Here is an 11,413-nt window from a genome sequence, read left to right as displayed (position 1 = left end):
TTTGTCCATCCCTCAATGGAATACTCAAGAATGCCCCCTTGGTGACATAATTGGTCACAAAAAAAATATATAAAACTGTAGAACTATAAGTATCGTAAACAATAGCTTTGTAAATGCTGCTTTAACTTGGTTGCATTAAAGGTATACCTATACCAGTACTTTGCATTCGTTATCATTATCCTGCCTTTCTACTAGTTGAATAACTCCCTGAATAGCGGAGTACCATATGAATAAAAATTTCGAAATTAAAGAGAGCAATTCATTAGGCTAAAAATATACAATTTTGTCGGAGCTTGACCCAGTGGCGTATCTAGAAGTCTTGAAATGGGGTCCTGATGGGTGGGGGCGTGAAAGTGAGTGGGGGAGGGCTCGATTATCAGTTGGGAGGTACTAATTTGCAACATAAGGTGATAACTACCATGATTCTTTTTAGGGGGTGCGACTGGGGGACGTGAGTAATTTTTGGGGGAGTGTGCCCTCTGCGCACCCCGATAAATACACTACTGGCTTGACTACAATCTGAATACGAATACATTATGCAAGATTATAATAGGAAGGGAATACAGTAGGTCTATGTTTGACAGCCTGCTTCATCTCATGAACCATGTGCTCATCATGAATATGTAGAATAGATTAGAAACATAGTCCAATTAAAAAAAACAGAAAGTAGTTTAATATTAAAAGTGACTAATTTAGTGATAAATATTGAATAAAGGCAGAAAGATGAGTTTCTAGTCTAATTTATCAGTCTTTTCCTTCAAAGGAAAAAAATTAACAACCAAAATAATACAATCTCCAATTTTTTTTAATGGAAGGAATAATTTTCTATAGCATTAAGCAACAAATAATAATGACATCTAATTACAAAGTTAAAAATAATGGGTTATAAACTGAATAAATAGATTTTTGAACTTCACAGGTTGAAACATATTCACATGACTGATTCATTAATTCATGCTTGAATGCACAATTAGAACGAATCTCAGCTGTTAAGATTCATTGAATTACAATATAAATACTGTACAGTATACAAAAAAGAACTTCACTGTTCGTTCATCAACAATGTACAACATACACAATATATTCATTGCAGGTGGGAAAAACCAGAAATGTTAGTGAAGACATTTTAGTGGATACGACTCTACACATCAGCTTGAGATTCAACCGAAAACATTTGGTTCATTGTAAAGTAAATTAAATATTAATTAAAATTAAAATATGAATTGGAAGCAATATATCAAAAAAATTCTTAGTTATCAGAGGCTTATGCAACACAGAAAAATAGGATCTAAAAATAGGAAGAAAAAATTTCTGTTGGTTAGATCAACTTAACACAAATACTATAAGTAGTACATTCATCTGATGAACTCCATGGTCAAAAGCTTGTGGAAAAATATGTTAGTCTGATAGTGCTGTTTGTCTTTCATTTACTGTTATCATCTAGACTAACAATTTTTTTTCTTTGTTTTTGTTTTCTATTATATCATATCAAAAACATTGCATACAGAAAAGGTTTCAAACATAGCATTATAAAACTATATATGAAATTATAATTAATTAAATATAAATAAATGTACCATGAGAAAATTCATTCCATAAAAAAAGGAAAATTCACATTCTAAAAGTGACAAGTAAGTTATAATAAATGTCAATTCTCACAATAGGCTTATTAATCTTTTTCTTTACCAACAATTTTTTTTTTAAGTTACAGTATGCCACAATACTACAATGATGTATTTTAATTGATACGTCACCCACATACATCTACATTTATCAGCATCTCTATGATTCAAAACAATTCTCAAAATAAACCAGGTATTTTGTAAAATAGTAAAGTGGCAGTACTGTATTTGTATGATTATTCCAAACCTTACTATTAAATTTTATAATTATTCAAAACCTTACTATTAAATTTTCTCCAAAAAAAAAAAAAAAAAAAATTTAGTCTAAATGGTAACAGTAAATTGAAGACAAACAGCACTATCAGACTAACATATTTTTCCTATTTACTGTAGACTAACACGGCTACCCTATCTACTTTCTGATAACACAAATACTGTACTAAGTATGTAATTAAAGGTGGGAAAAACCAGATATACCAGTGAAGACATTTCTGCAGATACTACGTGTATAACACATTAGCTTGAGTTTCAACAGAGGAAATTTGGCTCATTGTACGTAAATCAAAATAATTAATTGTTGAATTAGAAATTATCAATAGGTCTACTGAGTCTACTATAAGAATACTGGTAAATGACATTTTTGCAATATTACAGTACTACACATTTCAGATTCAACCAATGAAAACTTGGTTCATTAAAATATTAATTGTTGAAAAGTTGAATTTGAAATTATCAATAGATGTAGTGACTCAGCTATAAGGAGAACTTCTTTAGTTATCTGAGGCTTACGCAACACAATACAAAAATTCCCAGGATCTAAATATAGAAAAAGAATTTTGTTGCTCGGTAGACTTTACTTTACATCACTCAAAGGTGGGAAAAACCTGAATTATTAGTTGCAACATTTCCGCAGATACTACATGTACCATACATTAGCTTGAGATTCAACCGAGAAAATTTAGTCATTGAAAGTATTAAATATAAATTGTTGAATAGTTGAATTAGATATTATCAACAGGTCTTCTGCGTCTCCTATAAGAATAAGCAACTGGTAAATATTAACACTGTAAGCGATAAATCAAATATTTATTCTTATACAACACAAAAAATAGGATCTAAAAATAGGGGAAAAAAAGAATCTTGCTGTTGTTATGGTAATTGTGATTTACATCACAATTACCATACACAGTACATAATCAAAGGTGGGAAAAACCAGAAATATTAGTAAAGACTTTTCGACAGATACTACATGTACTACAAATTAGCTTGAGATTCAACCAAGAAAATTTGGTTCAGTGTAAGTACTACATTAAAATATTAATTGTTAAATAGCTGAATTATAAATTACAAATAATGAAAGCGATAAATCAAAAACTTCTTTAGTAATCAGAAGCTTATGCAACACAAAAATAGGATCTAAAAATAGGAATGAATCTCTCTGTACTACACATTAGCTTGAGATTTTACAGAGGAAATTTGGCTCATTGTACAAATTAAGATTTGATTCTGAATGGTTCGTTTAAGAAATAGCATTTGTAAACATAAAACTGTGATAGTTTTGTTATCTGAGGCTTACAACAAATAAAATTCCAAGACCTAAAAATGGGTGCAAGAGGAGACTAAATTCAGTGGATAGCTGGCTCTGATTTCACTAACTTAGCCATCAAGCACTTCCAGCTCCCTTAAAGTCAATACCCACACAACTGCAGCCATAATATTGGCGGTGGTTTGATTGGCACGCTCGCCTATGTTTCTGGTGGTAGAAGAAGTTTTCTCGGATAAGGACTGTAAACTATAAAGAACACACTATCATTCGAGATGAGCAAGAGAATACTCCGGTGTACTGGTACAAATGGCCCCTGTTGTGGACGACGAGAGTTGCACTGGGTTATAGGGTAGCAAGACACGAAGGGACCCTTAGGGGAGAAGATAGTCATTGATCAAGTTCCTGTGCACACATCCAAGCGCTTTGTATCCATTGGCAAAAATCACTATATAAATTTCTATATTTTACATTTTAAACACCACTGACAATGAAGCATTTTAATGGATACTGTTGGCATACTGGCGTAGGCAATCCTTTTACACAATTAGGCATTACTCAATATTATGACTATATAAACTGCAATATTTAGTTAGTATGATACAGAAACATACAAACATACTATTTTCTAAAATTTTGCACATTGTCTGTCTGAAAGATGCTTTTAGAGTAATTTTGATAAAAAAAAAAACCCCAAAAAAACCAGATATTTCAATTTTTAAAAAGATTAATCATTTTACTTTATAATTTATTCACAGGTCTATTTAAAGATGGCTACCAGGGAGTTGGATCAGTTTCTTGAAGATATAGATGAGAAGGTACTGGAATGTACCATTTGCTTTAACAGACTTCAAAATCCTAAATCCCTCAACTGCCCTCATACTTTCTGTTTGGCCTGTCTGGAGGACTGGGTTAAGGAGAATGGTAAGCTGACTTGTCCAACTTGCAAAAAATCACAACAGATCCCAAAGGGTGGGCTTCAAAAACTTGCTCCAAACATCATTTTGAATAATTTATTAGAAACTATGGAACGATATGAGAAAAGATATCAGATGAAATGTGTATGTGAAAAACAAGCAAAATACTACTGCCAAGATTGCGAACATTACTTGTGCATTTCCTGTAGCGATCATCATAAAATGTTACCAGTAACGGAATATCACAACCTACATTCAGTGAAATTAATGACTCGTCAAGAATTTGCTTTGCTACATCCTCGGTTGTGTAAGGATCACAAGGAACATTTGGAGTTTTACTGCACAAATTGCAGAATTCCAATATGCGCGAGATGTATGCCTATGCACCGCAAGGAATGTGGAGGGATACAAAAACCAATTAAAATTTCAGAAGCATTTCAAAATTTCAAAGAAACTGCTACAGAATTGAAAAAAGAAGCGGATGATTTTAAAGACAATTTACAAATGGGTCTTGAAGAAGTTCGTAAAAATTCTAAAAAATTAGAACAAAGTAAAGCCACCAGTTTGAGGGATATTGATAACCATGTGCAACAACTCAGAAAAAAAATTACGGAGGATGAAAATAAAATGATAAGAAACGTAGAAACAATGTACAGAAAGAAGAAAGAAATAAGTGAGATTCAAATTAATGGATTGAGCACAACTATATCTGATGTAAATACAAAACTGAAAGTTCTTAATCAGTTATTGAAGAGTGATGAAGCTACAGCAATGCAGTCATGTGATATAGTTACAGAACTGAAAGATACACTTAGGGAACAGCCACCTAAGACAAAGCCAAATGATAACGGAAAAATTGTCTTTTTAAAACGAACGAGTTTATTACAAGAATATAACATAGGACACGTAACCCAAGAAATGGCAGCATGTCTACGATTAATGCAAGGAAACAGTGTGACCCAAGGTCAACAAATTGTTGTTAAAGTAAACAAAACAAGTGAATTTGAAATAGACGCAAGTAAACTGAAGGCGACATGGACTCAGCCTACAGGAGAAACCGACATCACTCCAGTTAAAGAAGATAACAATGGAAATTACTTTGTGACAAGAAAATGCACAAGTCCAGGTGTTTGTAGTCTAGATGTGAGTATTGATGATGAACCAATCAAACAATCACCAGTGAAAATAAAAGTAGAGAGGAAAGGATTAGTAAATACAATTCAAATACGACTTAAACATGGTAATGTTAGTGATGTAGTTAAGTATGAATATGATTGCTTGCTGATTTCAAGTTTGACAAATGAATTACACAAGTACAAGCAATCAGGTGAATATGTTACTAAGGTTAAACTTCCTAAAGGCGTGGAAGTTAACAGAATGTATGTAATGAAGAATGGTGATATAGCATTTAGTGATAAGGGTAATAAATGCATTGCAATGATGCAGAGAGAAATAAGTGGTTTTGCAATGATGCAGACAGAAAAAGCTGGTCATGTGGTGGGCGAACCAATTGGGCAGGGAGCCTTAAGTGATCCACAGGGTATCCATGTGGATGAGTCATCAAATATTGTGTATGTAGCAGATATGGGTAAGAATAGCTGTGTGTTTATGTTTAAAATTGATAGTGGCCAGCAGATGAGGAGGATATGGTCACACAGAAAAAGCATTGATGTTACCTTTACAAGGGATGGGAATCTAATATTGTTGAATAACATCAGCAATCCATCTCAGAACATATTTGGTATTTTCAGTAAATCTCCGAAGTTACGGTACAAACCTGTATTAAAACTATTTGATAAGGAAGGAGAGTTTCTGAAAGGCCTTGGTATAGGTCTTGATAGTACTTTGATGAATTCACAAGGAGTTGTAGTTGATGAAGATGGCAACATCATTATATCAAGTGAACACAAACTGCAGCTATTCAGTAATAAGGGATACTTCATTGAAAGACTTGATAAAGAAGAAGATGAAATCCTCAATCCACTTGGATTATCCATAATTTCATATCATCCACGGAGATTTGCAGTAGCAGACAAGGGAAACAATACAGTCAAAATATTCAATTATTAACTAATAGCTTATGGCAGCTGTTGCTCACCTTTCTTTATAGAAATAATGATAAATTAACTTTCTATAAAAGTGTGGCCAGTTTATCAAATATTGTAATAAATGGTGTAGATTTATATAGCGCCAAATCCATCTAACATAAGACACTCAGGGCACTTAATATGTGGACTAGAAACTCAATCATAGACATTCTTCATCCCTAAGGGTCCCTTTGTGTCTGTGCTACCCAGTTCCCCGGTACCAGCAACTCTTGTCGTCCACCACAGGGGCTGTCTGTTCCAGTACACCGGGGTATCCCCCTACTCGTTTCGAAGGATGTACTGGGTTCTTTATAGTGCACACGAGCCATTGTATACACTGGGCCTACGGTTTATAGTCCTTATCCGAGAAGACTTGTTCTACCACCAGAACCATGCGAACGTGCCGTTTGAACCAGCGCCGATATTATGGCTAGCTTGCGGCACCCCTGCTAACCGCTCGGCCATTTGACTTGCTAATTGTATTAATATTGGTCATTTTATAATAGAGTAGTAGAAGCCCTGTTAAGGGGAAACCACTACCCCTTAATAGGGATTCTTAGCATGTAGTAGCCAAATGACCTAAGAAAATTAAGTCACAATCAGGGGATTAGCCAGAAAAATGAAATAAGCCATCCAAAATGGAAGCCAGTGGGCATGGCACTGAGCCGATGGACGGGCCACATCCATCTTTGGGAATCCTCACTGAAAACAATGTACATTCAATGAATAAATGTTTGATGATTTAGCTTTAGTTTAATGAAACATTCGATAGATTTGAATAATATAAAGAATTTGCTAAAGGTAGACCAGGCCTAATTAGTCTAGGCCGAACTGATTAGGCCAAGCCGTCACGGTTAAAGTAAAAATAATTGTAGGATGGCTCGCTGGTTAAGCCTATGGTCACAATAGAACTAAACTGCTGTAATTTGCATCAATAATTTTAAATGCAAATATAAAAAAAAATCCACGATACAAAATCAACATTCAATGTAATTATACCAGTAGAACTAAAAGTATATAATTGCTTCAGAATTTAATATCCATATATGATTACTTCTTTTTTTATTTTAACAATATTGAGCTTTCTTTTGTATGCACAACATAGGGTTAGGATGCATAGAGTAAAATGATTCAGAACAAAGGTGCAGGTTATAAATTAGAATTTCATGAACACCAAAAGAGGGCTAAATTTGGTTAGTTTGAACAAAGTGGCGTAACAGTATGGTCATTTAAATATTCATTCCATCAAATTCACATTGGATATATAAGGCCCAAATGGAATGTATGAAAACTTTACACCTGTAGGCCTAATACTGATGTCCATTTAAAGGATCACGATTTTTAAAATCTGGATTGATATTGATAGCAAAACTCAGAAAAAAGAGAAACCATTGTGATTCAATATTTTGATACGATTGAAATTAAGTTTACAGCTCAAAAATTGTAAAAAATATATAATTTCAATGAAATATAATAATTTTGTGTCTATTGTATTTATTGCAAGATAATAGAAAAAATTAGTGTCCACAGGAGTAAAAAATGTTGTCCACTTAATAGGAGTAAAAAATGTTTTACATTGAGAGTGTCCTCGTTCCCTTAAAAGGGGCTGGCTGTATTGTTAAAACATTTCACAGAAAAGTCTCTCCTTAATAGGGGTGCCACCTGAATAAGGGTGTTCCAGATGAGGGGTTCTACTTTAGTAGAACGTTGGAGAACCTGCTGTAGAAAACATAATCAACTACTTGGTATAGAAAATATTGGTAATTTTTAATTTAATTTAGTAGTTAAACATGATGATACCCATTGTACATAGAAATGAATATGTATTTAGGAACATAAAGTTGGTGGTTGGTAGTTTTTCTAATCATAAATGTTAACTGAGAATGATGAATGCCAACTAAAACTAACTTGTTGAATAGTTTCATCTGGTTTAAAAATATCTGTTATGGTAATAATAACACAATGCACGATGTTGAATGTACAGTACTCACTATAAAATTATTTCTTCCGTCCCCCGGATTTCTTCAGTATAAGTGATGTTATTGTGTACTGTTGGTTTAATCTAGTGTGTACATCCAACATCGTACATTGTATTATTATTATTCTATGTAAGGGCTGAAATGGCTAATTACAAGATGTTTCCATAACCATATGTCGTATATGGCCTTAACAGCAATAAATAGGTTGATGCAACAGATGCAACATATATAACATATATAAATGTACCTGTAATATTGTAAATTGAATTACGCAAGTATGTACATTTTATTGTGGTTTAGAAAAAAGAAATTTGATTTAAAATATTACTTAGATTAATATGAAACCGAAACTAATTTTGGTTTTTGAATAACCTACAAAAATTTTGTGAATGGTAATTTGTCTGTCATTTCTGTAAATATATACACACAAAAAGCCAAGATTTCCGATGGTGGGCCAACTGTGAAATCATATGTGTACTTCATAATTTCAAAGTGTATGCCTTTCAAATACTGTATATTTAACTTTTGTATTATAACATGTCTTGTTATCTTTTACTCATGAATGGTTTTGTAAACCGAAGTCAAACACTTCACAATACTCCACAAAGTAATATTGTAAATTTAAATTCTTTTTAAACTACAAAATAAAGGAAATGAGTCTTTAATATATGAATAAAACTAACTTTATTTGCTGTGTTTTGTACTTTAAAGCATAGACCAAGGTATAGATTTTCTTTTTCATGTTACGTTATTTGAATCAATGAACTAAGGACAAAAGAAATCTTACAATACAAGACTTAGGTTTAGAAAATGTTAGCAAGTTGGTTTAAAAAAATGGTTGGTAGATGTGTTGTATAAACAAGTTAGCTTTTTGTTGAATGAAATTTGGTTGTACAAATGGTAATATTTTATAACATTGCAAGTGCAAGTATTTCCTACAACCAAAGTTTTTGTTGTGTTTAATGTTAGCAAACAACAATGACAAACCTCTGAAACTACTTAATTTCTGAATGTTCATTAAAATTTAAAATAGTGGTGGAAACTTAGTGGTATCTTTAAAATTATTTTGTCTTTTCCATGAATGAAACTTCAAAGATGTATGCACAATATAAATGTACTGGTTTGGCAATAGTCTTGTTATTAGGGACTTTTTTGGGCGGACGATGTAAACGTTAACTAAAACTTATTACCCAACATGCATTTTGGCAGCCAGTGGCGTATCTAGAAGTCTGGAAATGGGAGATGCTGATGGGGGGACGGTAAAGTGTGGGGCTCAATGATTGGTTGGGGAGGGGGTGTCAATTCGCAAAATAAGGTGATTTTAGGTGATTTTTAACTACTTAAACATGATATTTGTGGGGGGAAACTGGTGGGCGCAAATCATTTTTGGAGCCATGTGCAGCACCCTGTGCACCCCCAACAGAAATTAAAACTTCCAGTTTTTATAAGAACACAAGGGGAGGGAGAAGGTGTGTGTGGTTTTCCTGTCCTCTGTCAGAAATTGGAAGACCCCTGTTAGGAGTGGTTAGATTCCCCGCCCTAGAATTTACATATTGGCGCCACCACAATAAGCCAATATAATCTGTGGGTGCTACTATTAAGGTAAATTTCAGAAAATCATGTAAGCATTTTTGAGTGTTTGAACAAGTATAGCTAATTTTTTTTTTTTTTCAATTTCTGTTTCACCTCGCTAGCTAGTGTTGTTTGTTCCAGGTTAGGAAGCACCTGATCAGAGAAAAGATCAAGACTTAACCGATGCTAACTGGAGTACATAAACACAGATCTCTGGTTGGCGGTGATGGTGGTGTAACCCCATACTTCGGTTTGGGTGCTAGCTTGGTGTTTATTGTTTTTTATTTTTGTTTTTTTTCCGGCTTTTTTCTTTGTGTTCTTGGTCCTTCAATATTGTCTAGCACATAGAGACCTCGTTTATTTGCACTGTATAAATCCATCTATTATTATTATTATCATTATTCAGGAAGCTGGGTCAAATGGTAGCTGACCTTCCAAACTTCATTGAAAGCATTTATGATTCTAGAGGGCAGGCTTTAAAAATTCTCTCCAAATATATGTAAACAATGATCTGTGTTAAATGATTTGATGAAATGTATTTTGAAGCATTTTTCTGCTTATCCTAGAAGGTCAGCTGATATCTCCCCCCCCCCACACATCCAAAATGAGGACAGTGAGTATCAGACAGCCAGGATTTACATTAATTAACTAACACAAAGCAAAACTGCTATGACATCACTTATGAAATCAAACTTTGTGAAAAGGAAGTTTTAATAGCATGGTCAGATATCCGCCTATTGTTCCAAGCTAAATCAGCCAAGGATGTACTCATTTGCATATAATGGGATAGAGTACAGTTATTTGTTTATATGAAGACATTATTTAAATGTTTTCACTGATCGCGTTAAGGAATAATTGTAAATTTCAATTCACACGCCAAGTGTTTGCCCTAGACTGGACAGACTTTGTATAGCCTTCTACAGAAACTTCTTGTATCCTATTATCATACATCACTGCTGTTCAAAACAACAGGTAAGTGATACTATCAAACATTTTCTTACAATTGGTAGAGCCTATAAATTATCTTCAACTAATCTAAATATCATCGAAATAGACATTTCATTTACTTCATTTCATTTCAAGGGTTTAGCCAGAAAAAAACAAAATAGGCCGTCCAAAATGAAAGCCAGTGAGCGTGGCACTGAGCCGATAGGCAGACGACGCCCATCTTTGGGAATCCCCAACGATTATTGGTACGAAAACAACGTACATTCAATCAATAAATGTTGCTTTTATCAAACTTAAATTTGATTTATCTTTAGAGTAATGTAACATTTGATAGATTTGAAGAATATAAAGAATTTGCTAAAGGTAGACCAGGCCCAATTAGGCTAGGCCAAGCTGATTAGGCAAAGCCGTCATGGTAAAAGTGACCATCCTAAATAATTGTAGCCGTCCGAAAGACGGCCGGATGTCTCGCTGGCTAAGCCTGTGTTTCATTTACTCGTTCATTCATCAATTACAGTAATCAACAATATAATAGACAAAAAAAAAACATTAAGATAAAATAAAATGATGAAAGGGACAACAACAAAAAAAACTCTGAAGAGCTTGTAAGTAAGTCAAGGTATCCGAAGTAAGAAAAAAAAAACATTAGGCCTAGAAAAAACAATTACAAATGCCAACAACAGCATGTAATATTAATAAATTGAATAAGGAAACACACTCAACACCACACACACAGATGCAAAAA

At 33.5% G+C, this 11,413-nt stretch overlaps 2 protein-coding genes across 2 annotated transcripts in view; both read left to right on the top strand.

Moving 5' to 3' along the window:
• Nucleotides 1-2,862: 2,862 nt before the first annotated feature.
• Nucleotides 2,863-6,355, top strand: LOC117110442 (tripartite motif-containing protein 2-like). The gene is made up of 2 exons (XM_033253151.1): nucleotides 2,863-2,919; nucleotides 3,924-6,355. The coding sequence occupies exon 2, from the start codon at nucleotides 3,936-3,938 to the stop codon at nucleotides 6,150-6,152; it is 2,217 nt and encodes a 738-aa protein (XP_033109042.1). The 5' UTR covers nucleotides 2,863-2,919; nucleotides 3,924-3,935; the 3' UTR covers nucleotides 6,153-6,355.
• Nucleotides 6,356-9,515: 3,160 nt separating this feature from the next.
• LOC117110445 (tripartite motif-containing protein 2-like) overlaps nucleotides 9,516-11,413 on the top strand; it is a 5,236-nt gene continuing 3,338 nt past the window's right edge. Inside the window, exon 1 of the mRNA XM_033253154.1 lies at nucleotides 9,516-10,692. The gene's annotated coding sequence lies outside the window, so the exon portion shown is untranslated. The remainder of the gene's footprint in view (nucleotides 10,693-11,413) is intronic.

This window comes from Anneissia japonica, unplaced genomic scaffold (genome assembly GCF_011630105.1).
Source record: "Anneissia japonica isolate Jap-2015-1 unplaced genomic scaffold, ASM1163010v1 scaffold287936_len456577_cov159, whole genome shotgun sequence".
Taxonomy (NCBI): Eukaryota; Metazoa; Echinodermata; class Crinoidea; order Comatulida; family Comatulidae; genus Anneissia; species Anneissia japonica.
The sequence above is the reverse complement of the archived record's forward strand: the minus strand, read 5'-3'. Positions and strand labels throughout refer to the sequence as shown.